At 40.4% G+C, this 18196-nt stretch overlaps 1 protein-coding gene and 1 long non-coding RNA gene across 2 annotated transcripts; one reads left to right on the forward strand and one right to left on the reverse strand.

Annotated features, from left to right (window-relative positions):
• Positions 1-6939: 6939 nt before the first annotated feature.
• LOC134635844 (uncharacterized) lies at positions 6940-14988 on the reverse strand. The gene is made up of 4 exons (XR_010094984.1): positions 14586-14988; positions 8127-8222; positions 7660-7744; positions 6940-7306 (listed from the first exon to the last, which is right to left on the reverse strand). It is a non-coding gene; the product is annotated as an uncharacterized LOC134635844 (long non-coding RNA).
• On the forward strand, positions 10345-12231 carry LOC134635769 (uncharacterized). Its single transcript, XM_063485348.1, has 3 exons — positions 10345-10654; positions 10799-11081; positions 11209-12231. Exons 1-3 carry the CDS (start codon positions 10563-10565, stop codon positions 11878-11880), a joined length of 1047 nt encoding a protein of 348 aa, XP_063341418.1. The 5' UTR covers positions 10345-10562; the 3' UTR covers positions 11881-12231.
• Positions 14989-18196: the final 3208 nt, after the last annotated feature.

Here is an 18196-nt window from a genome sequence, read left to right on the forward strand (position 1 = left end):
ACAAAAGCCAGATGTATTTTGTATTCATACCATCAGTGTGCAGTTGGCGCATTGTGTGCTTAGTAGATGATGGCTTGTGTGTACTGTTTGATACGAAAACACCATTTTTACGAAGGTGTGAAGAGTTAATCTAGCTGTGTTCGTTTTTGCAAGGGAACTACAATGTTTTGATAATTGGGTGACAGGTTTTCTTATTTGTGTGTAGAGTTTTGCAAAAATAGCCAATAGTTACAAAAAATGTGCTTAAGCAATCAGAAAAAACTGTAACTGTTTCGTCCTGACCCCAAAACTGTTCGAAAACCTGAAACTTCTGGATTTCTAACTGTTAAACTGGGGTTAAACTGACCTCCCAGCCCATTGTTCATTCAGTGGTCCTAGTTTCAGTCATTGTGCAAATGTACTGTTTATAAGGTTGGGGAAACCTGCAGTCAGCTGAGACTGAAGAAGCCACTTGGATGAGTAATGAAACATTTCTCCCACTGAAAATGCTACGTCCAGATGAACAGAATCAACTTTAATAAAGATAGTAAATAAAGACCAGCATGCAATTCATATCATTTGTTCCTTTTAACCAGGACAGCCAGCAGGAGGACGGAGACAATTGGAAGGATAATGTAAACCACCAGCTCCAAACTTTCTGGAAATCCTAATTCCAGTCCATAAACACTGTTGTCCTAGAGATCAGCAAAGAAGAATTCATGATATATTTGTCAGCACTTTCAGAACTTCCATATTCATCTATAAGCCCTAACATTCATGTAAGAGATGTGCAAATTAATGCAGACTGCTAATGATGTACAGGTAAGAAATGTACCTTAGACCCCCCCCCAAAAAAAAACAAACCAAGATTTTATTCACAATAAAACATTAAAAACAAATCAAATATTTAAACTGAAAAAATGTACCATTTAAACAAAAATCGGCCCTCATTCACTAACAGCGCATAAATTATGTGTCAGAATCAGTGTTGGTTAAGTTACTTTAAATTAGTAACTTAGTTACATTACTAGTTACTTTTATAAAAAGTAACTCAGTTACTTCAAGTTACTCATTACTTTCAGAGTAACTAGTTACTAGGGAAAGTAACTTTGGATTTACTCAGAATTCTCTGGTTAATGTGTTGCTTCTGTAACTGGATACCCAGCAAGATTGCCAGTCTTCTAGCTTGCTTACTTGCCACAAGTGCACTGTGCCACCTACCAATAGAATGGAAAAAATAATGTGCACATTTCCATGAGAGAAATCCCACGCCTGGACCGTCGTTGACCGCTGCATGATTCTAGCCTGCTTTTTACATCCAACACAAAAACTGTGGTCGTGGTGCTTTTGATTGTACTCAGAACTCGGAAATTCTGCCTTCTGAATAGGAAGATGTAGGTAACACCAGACTGCAGATGAGCTGCATACAGAGCTGGACTGGGACAAAAAAATCAGCCCGGGCATTTTGACTAGAGACCGGCCCACCATTATAGGAAAAATTATAAAGCCTTTGAATGAAAACAAACACTGTCGTGACAGTGATGTACACTGTTTGATGGTATATATGTATCAATCTATCAATTGTTTGTTGTAAGACTCAGATAATTATTTTTTTTTAAAAGCGAGACATTTTAAATGAGAATAATAAAGAAAAGTATTTCCTTGTCCCCCCCTTTCCCTGTTAATGCCCTACCTGCCCCCCTGGCAACACTTTGCTAGACCCGCCCCTGCACAGTTACCAGCTGTCAGCTACTTAGAAAATGATCCTGGTGTTATTTGTCTCTCAGAAACAGTTCATAACTTCCCTTCAACTCATTCATGTCACCTAAAAGGTAAACCTGTTTCTCCATCACCTGTTCAGCTCTGATGATTCAGTAAGGACATCTCCTGGTTTCATCTTCATGTTTCCCTCTCACCACATATCCAAACCGACATCCTGACCAGCAGCTTTACAGCTGTGGCTCCAGCAAACATCAGCTGATACTAGAAATTAATATTAAATAAATTCCAACAACAGCTGATCAAGAGTCTGAGTCTGTGAACTGCACAAACTCTTTGAAGATTTCAGCATGTTTGGCACTAAAGTTGAGAAAGGTCAAATAAAAATAAATAAATAAAATACAATCAGGAAAGAAATTGTTAAATAATGAAAAGCCAGGAAGCTAAAAATGAAATCCAATAACAGTCCAATTGTGGAACAGAGGCTCTCTTTTAACTTATGTTCAAGTGTAACATGTAGCATATCAATATCCTTACCTGATGTCAAAGAGCATAAATGCTGCTGAGGATGTGATCAACAGGCTGGTCTAGAGCCCTAATGCCACATCCTGTGGCCAGCTGGACCTCGTCACCCCCTTCTGAGTTTTCGGAGAGAAAACCCTGGCCAATATCACAAACTCCTTTAGATAAAATAATATTTATTTAGAGAGCAATTTTCACTGACGACAGCCACAAATTACATTATAAGAGAAGTATAAATACAAAATACATACGTTATCTGTGTTTCTGTTTGTGCTTTCATCACACATCAGACCAAAGGGTTGGTTTAGTCACAGTTTAATCACCTCCTTGTCCAATTCTGGGCAATGGCACCTATCAAAGTGCACAGAAATGAAAACGCCGTTTTTCTACTAACTGTACTGCACTTGCTGCTTACTTGAAATAATAATAACAACACTAATTAGAATATTTAACGACTTTATCTTAAATACGGGAGGACTCTGTATTATAAGGGATGGATGGCAACCCTAACTCTTAGAGATCTTGGCGAGCGATCTCCGAATCCGGGAACATATCCTTCATGGACGTGTTGAAAACATCTGCAAACGTGAATGAGATGTTGCTTGTAGCTAACAGGATAGCCATCTTTTTCTCTGCATAAATACCACCCTTGGGTCTCTCTTTGGCAACATGACCCAAAATACTATAGGCCGTGATAGGTGCTGCACGCATATTTCTTTCTCTTGCTGGTCGTTGCCATTTCTCTTCTGCTTCGTCTTCCTTTGTTCTGATTCCCACGCTTGACTTCAAGGTGTCACCGTTATTATAGTCCGGCCAGCAACAGAAGCTCAGTTAAGGATGGTTTAGCAATTTTTTTTGTTTTGTTTTTTAAAGTCTTTGCACAAATTTACAAACTCTCAATGGGAGATAACATTGGTGCAATTACATCTGAGCAAAAAACATAGGAAAAAACAAAACAACAAAAACAAAAAATAAATATTTACAATATAAATGAGCCATATTCTTATGACATTTTACATTTTCTTTTCTGGTAACACTAGCATGCGCAAGGCTTACTTGGTACAAAAAATGAAACACATTCCTTAATAGTGTTTCATTATTATTCATTATTAGTTTCAGGAATCTGATTTAACCGTAAAGAGGGTAGCTTTATTTGTTCTTTAGAGTAACATAAATGATTTTGTATCAAACTCAACAGAAGTAAAGGGATCACATTACAAACTTTGTTATATACTCTAAGGGAACACTGAATGTTAAACTTTGAAAACATTGAAAACACATATTTTGAGAAACTGCCCCTTCTCCTCAAGTAAATCTGTTATAAAGATGTTTTTTTCCATGCCATTCTTTAATGAATGACTTCCTATTAATTGTAATGGCCCTGTTATTCCACAAGGTGGAGCCATGGGGCGTGAGGTCATGGGCAAAAACCATCTTCCAATAAGATAAGACTTGCTTATGATATTCTGACAGTTTGACAGGCAACTTCCAAATATCAAAATCACATTTCAGGAGAAAATCCAACCCTCCCACCTTTTTGAAAACATTTTTGGGGATTTGGAACGATATGGAGTCAGGTTTTGAGAGGAAGGCTTTTATCCAGTTTATTTTACAGTTTTTTCTGAATGCTTAAACCCTAACTGTGATTCTTATAGCACAATTTCTAAAACTATTAATACAAAACCACTCACTGAGTTTGCAAAACTAAAAGCACAAACACTGCTTTGCACTCAGTTTGCCATTTTGTAACACACACTTTGCAAAACTGTAGGCACAATTCACTGCTTACACTCAATTACCAAATTTCCAACACACTCCTCGCAAAATTATACACATGTATGGCTATCATTAACACTATTTTGCCAACTGTCTGGCACACTTTCACATGTGAAAACTGTTTTAGAAAATTAGTCCACTTTGCAATCAGCCTAAGCACTATAAACAGGCCACAGGTAAGCTGTCTATGTGGAGTACAATGGAAGGAGCAGCAAGAGTGAGAAGAGTGAGAATCAGAGGAGGCCGAGGGAGAGGACGTGGAGGTGAAGAAGTTGGAGGAAGAGGACGTGGAGGAGCAAGAAGAGGACGAGGAGGGGAAAGAGGAAGGGTAAGAAGAGTAAGAAACATAATAACTGATGACATCAGAGCTACAATAGTGGACCATGTCATCAACCATGGGATGACCCTGAGGGAAGCTGGCCAACGGGTTCAGCCTAAACTGAGCCGCTACACTGTGGCAGGCATCATTAGGACATTTCCAAATGAGAATCGGTAAGTACTTTGTAGCACTGCCATACTCTAATGAGAAACACAACAGTACCATACATGCAAAAATACTGAAATTGTTACTTTACAGAATTGCCAGACGTCCAGATGTTGGGGGCAGAGGCAGAATGTTCACTCCAGAGCAAGAGACCCATATAGTGAACATGGTGATTGCCAATAATGCAATAAGACTGCGCGAAATACAGCAGCGCATAATTGATAATGACACCATCTTTCAAAATGTACATAGTGCAGAAATGCTTGCACTAAGTCGTGTACTTGCATGTGGAGATATTGACCAGGCATCATGTCAGGCCTGGATACGGCATTCAAGGAGATATTTTCCCCGGTGCCTTGGACTGGAGGATATCGCATGCCATGTGGACGAAATTTTGGGGCCGGACCCAGAAAGACGACATGATGTAGGCTGATTGTCTTTTTTTTTCCCTTTTTTTTGTGAAATTCCTATTTTGTGTTCTGACTTTGTCTTGGTTTTGATGAGTGTGAATAAACACCAATACTTGAAGTTTGGATCCTTGTATGTTTACATGACACTATGACAAAAGTGTGACCTCAAATTGACATCTGTACACAGAGAAAGCAAAAGCCAGATGTGTTTTGTATTCATACCATCAGTGTGCAGGTGGCGCATTGTGTGCTTAGTAGATGATGGCTTGTGTGTACTGTTTGATACGAAAACACCATTTTTACGAAGTTGTGAAGAGTTAATCTAGCTGTGTTCGCTTTTGCAAGAGAACTACAATGTTTTGATAATTGGGTGACAGGTTTTCTTATTTGTGTGTAGAGTTTTGCAAAAATAGCCAATAGTTACAAAAAATGTGCTTAAGCAATCAGAAAAAACTGTAAATACTCCAGCCATTGAGTGAAGTGATTGATTGGAGTTCATCTTTTTAATACTTTGCGGGGTAATGTATAATGAATAAGCTGGATAAACCATCTTTGAGACACCCTCTGATTTTGATAATAGATTGCATCCAAAAATTGTAATATCTCTCATTAGCCAATGATTTAGTGTTTTGGACATACCATCAGTTTTATCTTTTAGCTTTTTTGACTTTTGATATCTTTTTTAAATAAACGCCTAAATATTTAACGTCACTTTTCACGGGAATCGTCCTCATGCTTTTTCCAACAATTATAAAGTGAACATTTCTTTAGATTCAGGTACAAGTCTGAAGCTTTAGAAAAAACTGAAATTCCATTCAAAGTTTTTTGGGATTGGGACTTGGTAACGGAGTGTGGTCACCCGTGGGTCTTGCCATATTTTGTTGAAGTTCCATCTCTTCTATATCTTCATCCTCACATGCATCTTGGACTGCAGCGAGGTTGTAGTTGTTGTTGGAAAGGCTGTTAGCTTAGGGCAAATGGAGGAAAATGGAGGATTTTGTGTTGGAGGCAACTGTGAGTTCACGCACTGATAATCTATTTGTAGCCTAAGATGTTTAATCTGTCCAAAAAAGTTGAAAAGCAATTTCTCAGTCTTTGTTTTCTGTTTGTGAAATGTTGTGCTCATGTGCAAGACCCTGCAGAAACACTGAAAAGCACCACAATAAACCAGCTCTGCCAACCACACACTTGTTTCAGGTCACCATGAATAGCTTACATTGTAAATCACAAAGAGCCAGTATATTATACTGTAGATTACACTCACTGTGACAGGATGGCTTGAAGGAAGTAATTACACTCTGCTTCATTTGGTTACAGCTCAGATTAAGGGACAACACATGGACAGATGGAAAAAATGTCTGAAAAATATTTACTGTTAGAAACATTTATTACAGAAGTTTCTGTTTGGCAAACCTCAAAGGTTTGCCAAACAAAGGGGGGTTAACAAAAGAGGGCTTAACAAAAGGGGGCTTAACAAAAGAGGGCTTAACAAAAGCTTGATTTTGTCAAACGACAGATAACTAACTATTTGGGAGCGTGCAATGGCTGCCCCTAAGCTTTCAGTAGAATATTAGCTCTGATTTCTAATTAAACTACAAACTGAGAGCATATATGATTTTATCTCGGGGGCTTGACAGTAATTTGATTTATTCAGACACTCTCAGTGTATTCAATTTCAAAGATCAGGGAGCACTTCTTTAGGGCTGGTCTGGAGACGTCAACAGACTTTAGGTGACAGGAAGTGCTGCAAGAACTGAGAAACACACTATTGATCTCTTTTTGGTGCACATGATGACAGGTGTGATTCATGTATTGTGAGTATTATGTGTTGAGGATTTCTCTTTGTGACTGAGATCCTTACCGGTGGCAAGATTTATATTGAGCATGTATCATGCATGTAGTGTCATCAGACACCAAACCACAGAGGGAGGAGGACTTTTGGAACAACTTGTCCTTTTTATATTCATAAGTTGTTTCAGCTGTTTAAGGTGTTCAGAGTTTTTGCACTTTACGATTTAAAAGAGAATTTAAAAGGACAATAACATCTTGAGAGTGATGTGGATTTTATTGAAAATATATATATTAAATAAATTGACACTGGTATCAAGCTGAGCTGTAATTTGACTATAACAAACTATTCATGCAACTTCAAAATGAGGCTCAAAAATCAGGAAAACATTTTCTTAAATGTTTGCTGCCTCAACGTCTCCCTCCCTGTGTCTCTGCTTGCCTACTCCTCTGCTTGTATCTCTGGTGAGCGGTAACAAGACACGAGGAGTGGAATCAGAGAGAGAGACGAGTCCCCACTTCAAGCATTAAGTCACATTTCAGCTCATCCGGCTGCAGGACCGATGAGCTCCTGCCACGGGGAACCGTCCGTCGTCCATCTGTCTGCTCACATGAGTCATTACTCCTCCTACAGTGTGGGTCATTATTTAATCAAACTTGTACACAATGAGAGCTCTCACAATATAAACTCATTATCAAGGTCACATTTGTTGTTTTATGGGCAGTCGTCTCTGACCTTCTAATTATTAAAGTTTGATGAATCTACAGTTTTTGACAAACTCTGTAAATAATTGTGTTAACTATCCATCATCTCAACCAGGGCCGTGCAGAGACGTTTATAGGGGCGGGTGCTCAAAGCTAAAAAGGGGCACATTGAACCAGGCTGAATAACAACAACACACATTCATCAAGAATCTAATATGGAATCGCATCATACTATATCACTGTTGTGAGGCAAAGCAAACGTAGCCTATGTTTTACCTGATGGGTACAATGTTGCTGTTGAGGGGTTGCTGCTGCTCCTGCTGCTGATAGTGCTGGAGGGCAGCGCTGTGTTGATCTGAGACTGTAGACATTAAAAAGTCCATAGGAGAGATGGTAGCTGATTAAACAAGTGTCATGAGATAATAACAAAATGCAAAGATTGGTGACAGCACTTGGAACCATAAGGCAACAAAAAACTGAGAAATAAACTAGACCCTGCCTGTGCCTCCTTCCATCCCCTCATTTCATCTATCACTCTCCACTTGCTGTCCATCTAAGAACAAGGCACAACTTGCTATTGCAATACACTATTATTTAATTATCCACACTTAACAACTCTTACACTTAATCTATAATAAAATGATGACAGAAAAATGTTATAGAAGCAAAACATTTCAGTTGTGCTTATTATTATTTTTATACTGGAATACCTCTCCAACAACTGGTACATGTGTTAATGTTACCTGTGCTCTTTGTAATCCAGCTGCTGAGGGATCCACTGCCTTTAGTAACCTCACACAGCTCCTACTGTTTCCTCCTCATGTCCTTACCAGCCATGTCTGGACAATGTTATATTATGAGTAATAATTCAAAAATCCATATACATAAAACACACACATGCACGCACACACAGTGACATTTTAGACCTTCAGAATACTGTACAGGGAGTGCAGAATTATTAGGCAAATGAGTATTTTGTCCACATCATCCTCTTCATGCATGTTGTCTTACTCCAAGCTGTATAGGCTCGAAAGCCTACTACCAATTAAGCATATTAGGTGATGTGCATCTCTGTAATGAGAAGGGGTGTGGTCTAATGACATCAACACCCTATATCAGGTGTGCATAATTATTAGGCAACTTCCTTTCCTTTGGCAAAATGGGTCAAAAGAAGGACTTGACAGGCTCAGAAAAGTCAAAAATAGTGAGCTATCTTGCAGAGGGATGCAGCAGTCTTAAAATTGCAAAGCTTCTGAAGCGTGATCATCGAACAATCAAGCGTTTCATTCAAAATAGTCAACAGGGTCGCAAGAAGCGTGTGGAAAAACCAAGGCGCAAAATAACTGCCCATGAACTGAGAAAAGTCAAGCGTGCAGCTGCCAAAATGCCACTTGCCACCAGTTTGGCCATATTTCAGAGCTGCAACATCACTGGAGTGCCCAAAAGCACAAGGTGTGCAATACTCAGAGACATGGCCAAGGTAAGAAAGGCTGAAAGACGACCACCACTGAACAAGACACACAAGCTGAAACGTCAAGACTGGGCCAAGAAATATCTCAAGACTGATTTTTCTAAGGTTTTATGGACTGATGAAATGAGAGTGAGTCTTGATGGGCCAGATGGATGGGCCCGTGGCTGGATTGGTAAAGGGCAGAGATCTCCAGTCCGACTCAGACGCCAGCAAGGTGGAGGTGGAGTACTGGTTTGGGCTGGTATCATCAAAGATGAGCTTGTGGGGCCTTTTCGGGTTGAGGATGGAGTCAAGCTCAACTCCCAGTCCTACTGCCAGTTTCTGGAAGACACCTTCTTCAAGCAGTGGTACAGGAAGAAGTCTGCATCCTTCAAGAAAAACATGATTTTCATGCAGGACAATGCTCCATCACACGCGTCCAAGTACTCCACAGCGTGGCTGGCAAGAAAGGGTATAAAAGAAGAAAAACTAATGACATGGCCTCCTTGTTCACCTGATCTGAACCCCATTGAGAACCTGTGGTCCATCATCAAATGTGAGATTTACAAGGAGGGAAAACAGTACACCTCTCTGAACAGTGTCTGGGAGGCTGTGGTTGCTGCTGCACGCAATGTTGATGGTGAACAGATCAAAACACTGACAGAATCCATGGATGGCAGGCTTTTGAGTGTCCTTGCAAAGAAAGGTGGCTATATTGGTCGCTGATTTGTTTTTGTTTTGTTTTTGAATGTCAGAAATGTATATTTGTGAATGTGGAGATGTTATATTGGTTTCACTGGTAAAAATAAATAATTGAAATGGGTATATATTTGTTCTTTGTTAAGTTGCCTAATAATTATGCACAGTAATAGTCACCTGCACACACAGATATCCCCCTAAAATAGCTAAAACAAACTAAAACCTACTTCCAAAAACATTCAGCTTTGATATTAATGAGTTTTTTGGGTTCATTGAGAACATGGTTGTTGTTCAATACAGTTTTTCTCGATTGCTTAAACACTATAACCAGGCCTCTAAACTAAAATTTCAAAACCATAAACGCTATTGGTCAAAAAGCTCACCCATTTCCCTGAACTATAAACACTATTCCCTGCTTTGACACATGACTCAAATTTGGTGAACTGGTACTGCAAAACTCTACACACAAATCCCTACATTTTACAGTGCTTACACCATGTAGTCATGTAGAAAGCACTAGCATGCAATAATGTTAACTTAAGTCAGCATAGCTTGAGCCCAATTAGCACACAATTAACCAGGTGGAAACACTAGGAGTCAAAATTTAGCACACACCAATCAGAACCTGCGATGGATAGATAAAAGGGCCAAAGTCAGCTCATTCAGGTTTGAAACAATGGATCCAAAGAGATGCAAAGGAAGAGGACGTGGTGGAGAAAGAGGACGTGGTGAAGGAGGAGGACGTGGTGGAGAAAGAGGACGTGGTGAAGGAGGAGGACGTGGTGGAGAAAGAGGACGTGGTGAAAGAGGAGGACGTGGTGAAAGAGGAGGACGTGGTGAAGGAGGAGGACGTGGTGGAGAAAGAGGACGTGGTGAAAGAGGAGGACGTGGTGGAAGAGGAGGAGGAGGTGGTGAAGGAGGTGGAGGTGGAGAACGACGGCGACAAGGAAGGGGAAGAGCAAGGGCACGAAGACAGTCAGTCTCGGATGAAATTCGAGCCACTTTAGTTGACCATGTCCTTGTCCATGGGATGACTATGAGGGAGGCTGGGCAACGAGTACAACCAAATTTGAGTCGCTTCACTGTTGCCTCCATCATCAGAACCTTCAGGGAGGAAAACAGGTAGGTGTACTTGCAGTAAGACTGCTTTGTACAGTAACGTTTAAGTTACTGAATTTATGTGTCTTGAGTTTCAGTATGTTTCCATTATTTTCCTGTAAAATGAATGTGTGACAGTTACAGTAATGAGTGCTTCTATTTTTGTAGGACACAGAGACGACCACCTGGTGGAGGCAGGTTAAGGCTTTTGTCGGAGGAGCAAGAGAGGGAACTTGTAAACATGGTAATTGCAAATAATGTAATCCGCCTGCAAGAGATTCAAAGGAGAGTGATTGAGGATGATCATCTTTTTCGAGGCATAAATGCCATCAGCCTCTCCACAATTGACCGCATCCTCCGAAAGAATCAATTCCGGATGAAACAGGCATACCGAGTCCCTTTCGAACGAAACTCTGACAGAGTGAAAAACCAACGTGTGGAATATGTTCAGGTATGAGTTTTGATACTGTATAAGGTATTGTGTACCATCACAGCATGGCAGTTTATGCTGCCATCTCAGCACTCTTGAACTTTGGTTCAGGGTACCGATTGACTCTACTGTGTTATGTGTTTTGCAGAGAATCTTTGAGATTGAAGGACGGCCTGTTCCCCATGAAATGATCTTTGTGGATGAGGCAGGTTTTAACCTGACCAAAAGAAGGAAAAGGGGGAGGAACATAATTGGCCATCGGGCTATTGTAAATGTCCCTGGTCAGCGTGGGGGGAATGTCACTATGTGCGCAGCCATCAGCCAACGAGGGGTACTCCACCGCCATGCCGTACTAGGACCCTATAACACTATGCTTCTCCTTGCTTTTCTTGATGGTTTAAGACAACATATGTTCCAGCTGGACTACAGGGAACCAGCACAGCCAGAGCAGCCTCACTACGTTGTTGTGTGGGATAACGTCAGCTTCCATCGCGCTGCTCTGGTTCGTGACTGGTTTACCAATAACCCAAGGTTTTCTAATATCTTTCTGCCTGCATACTCCCCCTTTCTAAACCCGATAGAGGAGTTATTTTCGGCATGGCGGTGGAAAGTGTATGACCGAGAACCTTATGTCCGTGTTCACCTCCTTCAGGCCATGGAAGAGGCCTGCCTAGACATATCAGTAGATGCATGCCAGGGGTGGATCAGGCATGCAAGAGGATTTTACCCCCGCTGCCTGGCTGGGGCCAATATAGCCTGTGATGTGGATGAGATTCTCTGGCCTGACCCAGACCAAAGACAAGATGCTGTGGTGGGATAATGTTTCTGGTGTGTGTTGTACTGTATAGTACATGAATGACAATGTGCCACTGTACATACATTGGTTGCGTCTTTTGTGTTTATCATGTGACAAGGGTTTTGAAGGGGAGAACCATAAGCAACCTAATTGTTTTGGAACTATTGTTTTGAATTAATTGTACCAGTGTGCAAAACTCTGTGGTTTTTTACCAGTGTGTGTGTTTTTGAGGGCTTGTGTTTGATGTCTGAGGGCAAAGTTCGGTTTTTCAGCAGGAGTGAATAGTTTTGGGTGTAGAGCTTCATTTTGACCTGGAAATAGGATGTTTGGGGAATTGAGTGAGATGTTATGGATTTGTGTTTACTGTTGTGCGGATATGAGGAGTAGTTTCAAGAAATGTGTTTTAGCAATCGAGAAAAACTGTAATTGCAAAATCATACTTGCTACTCTTACACAACAAAACATTTAGTCACGACTGAGTCTTTTTTTTTTAACCATTAGTGCTTTTACTTCAGTAAAGTGTGTGGACATCTCCGTCACCACCTACAGCACAAACACTGTTTTTTACAAGTTGGACTGTTAGAAAATACTAGAGTCTTCCTGTGGTGTCAGGACAAACATGAAGAGCTGTGAACATTCAGAGTGAGGAGGTTCGGTTGGTGTGAAAACAACAAGCATTCTCAGTGAATTTGAGTGCAAAACTGTAAACTTGGTACGTAATGACGATTAGCCCTCAGTTTGAGTCATGAGACACAGCCATGACCTCACAGTGTATTTACAATCTTGAGTTAAAATCAACAAATAACAGACGCCACAAACTCAGAACGCTTTAACACGTGTGCTTTTCTTCACGCTGATGGAAACATGTAGGTCTCTGTTTCAGCCCTGGTGGACCAGGACGCTGCAGAAACGCCTGGATTTAAACTGGAATTCTGATACGCTCTGGCTGTCTTTAAAAAAATAAGAGTGACAGCAGTACAGCGATACTTTTTAATGACTGCTCCTTATTTCACTTAAAAGTTTTAGAAACATCTAGTTTTGCGTAATTACCCTAAAAGCTTTTTTCCTGTGGAGTATTCACTACACACTGTGTCAAAATCGCAGGTTATTTCTGATTAAAAATCAATTTAAAAAAAAGAAGCTGCCCAAAGTGAAAACACACCAACTACACTCTGCAATAAATATACTGTATGCTTAACAGCTACCTGATCTAAATAATTACAATGATTACAATTTAATATACTAACCTTTTCTGTTAAAATACCTTAGATTTGAGCTTTAATTGACATATCATGTGTTTCTAACTTCTTTTAATCTAAGCTCAACTCCTCATATCCAAAATACCAAAAATTCCAGTTTGGGCCTTTCTCCGATCAAACTCTCTGAGGTGTAAATACACAGCTGGCTTCATGAGAGAGAACTGAAAAAAAGAATTTGTGTTGGAAATGAGCTCTAAATGAAAGCAGAGCAGTTGAGCTTTCTTTCATGCTGAGAAACTAAATACATTCAAAAGTGACGTGGATGTGTTTTTTTTTTTTTGTAGATATATGTATAGAAAATCTAAGAAAGAGTCATTTTTATTGTTCATTCTCATACAAAAAACAACACCAAAGAAACACAGTTCAGTCAATTTCATCTGAAAGTGTTTAGAAACAGAAATCTGAACTGTTCCTGCAGATCCAATCGTTACTGTCATAGGGAAAGCCAACAACAAAAAAAGAAAATTAAAGAAAGGTGATGGTTAATAACTTTTGCATAAATGGGCTTTAGTCTGAAATTTAAGGATAGTATTTTTCTTTCTCTCTCGACAGCAGCGATTCGCTCTGACAGGATGCTGGAGCAAAAAAAACACTGTTCCTGTTGTCTCGACAGTTTATCATAAATAATCCCGTGTAATTTGACATCAAGTGAACATGTGGGAAAGGCTATACCACACCATCACAAGTCATAATAAATGTTTATTCGTTTATTTTCTCTCTCTTTTTTTTTTTTCTTTTTTCTCGTTGCTTGTTTGGTAAATAATAAGGGGGAAAAATGTTCCAACATGAGAAGTTCTGTTTTGTATTCATTGTAAACAGTTTGTGTTTTCCGTCTTCTTTTTTTTCTTTGTAAACTATATCCACAAATACTCAATAAAAATATTTTGAATTAAAAAAAGAGCGTTGGAGCATTTTAGCGCTTAAAGCTGCAGCTTCTGACCACTTGGGGGCGCATTAACAACTGCGAGCTGTGTCTGTCCTCTGCTACAGTTGCTTTTAAGAGCTTTTTGTCTCCATCAGGAAGCCAAAGCAGCAAGGTCGTGAATGCAGATAAACGCTGATGTAAGGGCACATCTTACATCAAACATCTTCCAAAGGACTCTGCAGTCTAGCTGATAACTGCTGCTCAATGATCAGACACACTCGTGTAACACTGTTCCTTTCTCATATGAGGAGTGACACCCTCCTGGCTGAAGCGCTAATTCACCCAGTAACTGAGAGAAGTTATCTAAGATCCCAGAGAGAAGGGAATTAAATTAATTTTAAGTTAATTAGATTTGTTTCGTGTCACTTCTTCACTTTATTTGTTATTTCTCTGTCAACTAAGGAGACAACGCAGCGAGCGGTGTTTGCTTGTGGCAACACGGTTCTCTCTCTGTATTATTAATTAAAATGATACATGATTTCCTCCTGATATTTGCACGTAAGGAAACTTGTTATTTAGGGATTCTAGGTGGAGCCCATCTCTACCTAAGCCGGGCGGAGAAACAGCGCATGTACTCTGTCATCCAGTGGTCGTCCACCACCATCAGCTGCGAGCGTCTTATCTTCTCCAGGTCAGCCGATCGAGCCCGCCGGCGGTCCAGCCTGGAGCTCCGCTTGTCAGACTCCCTGCGGGTCTGAACGCAGGCATCAGAAGTGTGACTCTGTGAGGAGAAACCAGAGAGAGGAGTCATTTCCGAAAGCTACACCGGCGTTTTATTATTCATGTTTGCCACGTGTTCGGTAACACAGTTTCACTTCTCTTCTGTCCTGTGAATGAGGTCGAGCTGCTCTGCAGGACCCCTGCACTACCAAGGACGGGCCTGAAGAAAAAGGCTGGTAATGTGCTACGTGTTTTTTTCTAGTTAGCAAGTCTGTCTCTTGAAATATAATGGTGTTTAAAATCTTAATGTATAACTTAAAAACAGTCAAATTATTGATTGTAATTAAACACACACACACACACACACACACTTACATACATATAGAAGTTCACACACAATGCCTTGTCTTAGAAACTATGTGGGCATTACTTTTTGTGTGAACTGTCTCTCAATAAAAGGCAGCGAGAGGAGGCCGGATTTGGGGTCTCTTTCGTGCTGGACACAGATGAGGCCTCCCTTGCGCAAGTAATCAATCGAACGCTGTAGCCTTGTTTTTCTTTCATGGGAATAAGTCCTGGATACAGCGGGGTCTGAGTTTAGACCCAACATTATATTTTTACACCAAATGAACAATGAACAGAATAAATTATGTAACAGTTTCAGAATTTTCATCATAGAATTACGTTAAAGGAAAAAACAGTTACTTGAATGAAGTTTTCAGCCAGCTGTTAGGGTTAGCTAATGTAGGGATGTTTAGCTTATTTTAGAAGTTTAGGAATGTGTTAGTTAGAATGTAGAATTATTGTAAAGACACTGACACTGCCCTCAATGTAATAAAGGCCTGATTGTGTCATGAACTTAGAAGTAGATTTTAGGAGGCCCTCCCCCACTTGAGTTGTGAAACTAAGACAAAAGGAGTAAAGTGGAAATTCCTCAGGGTATACTTAGGTGGGGGTGTCAACATTTGTGACCTGATAACGGTGGTCTGGAACGGAGATGGGTTTTTATGACCTCCGGGAAGTCACTACATTGAGACACACACCTACAGTGCTTTAATTTACGCACCCACACCCACATGCACACTCACTCACGTGCACACACATACACACAGGTAGGCGCACATAGTCACTCACGAACACTCACGTAGCTACGTGGGAGCACGCACATGTAGGCATTCACGTGCTCGCACACACACAAACATGTAAACATGGTGATTAGTTTTATGGCACCTCGTAGAAGGGTTAGAAGGGGGGTCACTTATACAAAACTGCATGTAACAGACAAAGGAGTTGAGATCTGCAGAGGAAATCTGCAGATTTCTGTACATCTCCCTTCTGTACATCTCCCTTCTAGAAGGTATAATCAATAAGTGTGTATTAATAAAAATATTGTTAATTGACTACTGAGTCCCGGTGTTCTTTCTGGAGGCCTGACGAATACACGAACCGGGGTGAAATTGCTTTTTGCAACACTAACCATAGCCGCCACTGCCAGTACTGATGATCAGAGCGCACAAATGCAACACTTTTTTTCATACTTGACAACACAATAAAACACAAGAAAATCAGAATGTATTTGTGATTTGGATTTTTATTTGATGCTGAATAATATTTTCTTCATGTCAGGTTTTGATTCATTTGAATGAAGTATACTTTAGTCGTTTATTTTTACTTTGATGCTATAATAGATGTTTTTAAAATTCAGTTAAATTCAAGATTATATAGCATCACGGCAAAACAACAGTCTCCTCATGGTGCTTTATACTGTAGGGTGAAAACCCTACAGCGGGGTGGCCAACTCCAGGCCTCGAGAGCTGATGTCCTGCAGGTTTTAGATAACACCCTCGGTCAACACACCTGAATCAAATGATCACTTCATTACCAGGCCTCTGAAGAACTTCAAGAAATGTTGAGGAGGTAATGTAGCCATTTACATCAGCTGTGATGGATCAAGGACACATCTAAAACCTGCAGGACATGGGCTCTTGAAGCCTGGAGTTGGCCACCCCTGTCCTACCAAGAAAAAACCCAACAATCAAAAGATCCCCTTTGAGCAAGCATTTGGCGACAGTGGGGAGGAAAAACTCCCTTTAATAGGAAGAAACCTCCAGCAGAACCCGGCTCAAGAAGGGGCGGCCATCTGCTGCGGCCGGTTGGGGGTGTGAAAAGAAAATATAGGGAGACAAGATGAAGTATACTTCTGATGGCCAAATGCTTCAAGATCTCTAAAGAAGCATGCTAGTGGGGAAAAAAGTCAAGATGGTCATTTAGTCATCACTGCTGCCCTTAAAGCAGCAGCTGAACGGCTTCATTAAAGCTTTTCCCACTGCTCGAAAGAACCTAGCAATTTTAGACTTCATTGGGGGATTGAGTACAACCTCAATAATGATTTCCAGATGAGCCAGAAAAAGTTGAGCAAATGTTGAATCATCTGGTGTAAGAACAGAATGTACGAATTGATCTAAAGAGCCAAGCTCCTTTCTAAGGGCTTTAGTCATTTTCTTTACAATCTGAAGTTTGTTATTTTCAAGAGCACTCAGATATTCTGAGCTTCTGACGTTATCTAAAACCAGATGTGTAAGACGCCTGGTGATGGCCTTTCTTTTTTCTGTATTCACTGTCTTTCTTGTGTCAAAACTGCATTTCTCGAGGAGACTCGGTAACAGAACGGCGCTGAAGTCTTTGGCAATTTTCTCAGCAGCAAAAGGTGATATAAAAAATTCTGAAGGTTCCTCCTGTAAGTTTTTAGAGATTGATGGCTGACTTTGACCTTCTGTAGGCCCAGTGTCAGCGACTGGCTCAGGCTCAGGGCTTTTTTCTGGAGGTAGGTCCTGCTCTAGTACACTCACACAGGAGATGGGTTGATTTTTGTGAGGAGAAACTGGACTTGACTCTGGTTCAGACAGTCTGTCGCATTCTCTTTGCTCTGTTGGGGTTAGTGCTCGTAAAATCACATCCTGGATGTCTTCCACGGCACCAGAAACTTTGTCACTTTGGACAGTTTCATCCAAAGCATCATTCTCTAACCACAGAAGAATGTTTTGCAAAAACTTTTGCACTGAGTCTTCTACAGTTACATAGAGGACTTCGGGCGAAAAGGGTAACTCACCTGTTGGCTCTGGAGACCTAGAAATCACAGAGTCTGAAAGACTTCTTCCCAGTAGCATCACAGGGAGTGAATATCTTTGAGTTGACTGGAGATGGTCATAAATTTTATCTGTCAACTCCCTGCAAAACGTCTCAACTTCAACAAATGCATTTACGTTTTCCATGGGTTTCTGGATAAGGTTAAGGTGTTTTGTCTGTTTTAATTTATTAAACAGTTGATCAAGATAAGGGTTGAAACTGGTAAAATCAACTGAGGAAGAACTTTTAAACCTGGTATGCATAGTTGGTGTGTTTACATAGCTACAGAAAGAACTGTAGCTGTCCATAGAATCTGCTCTCTGATTATCAGGTGACTTGACCGGATCTTGGAGACAGATGAAGAACCTTT

This window comes from Pelmatolapia mariae, linkage group LG1 (assembly GCF_036321145.2).
Source record: "Pelmatolapia mariae isolate MD_Pm_ZW linkage group LG1, Pm_UMD_F_2, whole genome shotgun sequence".
Taxonomy (NCBI): domain Eukaryota; kingdom Metazoa; phylum Chordata; class Actinopteri; order Cichliformes; family Cichlidae; genus Pelmatolapia; species Pelmatolapia mariae.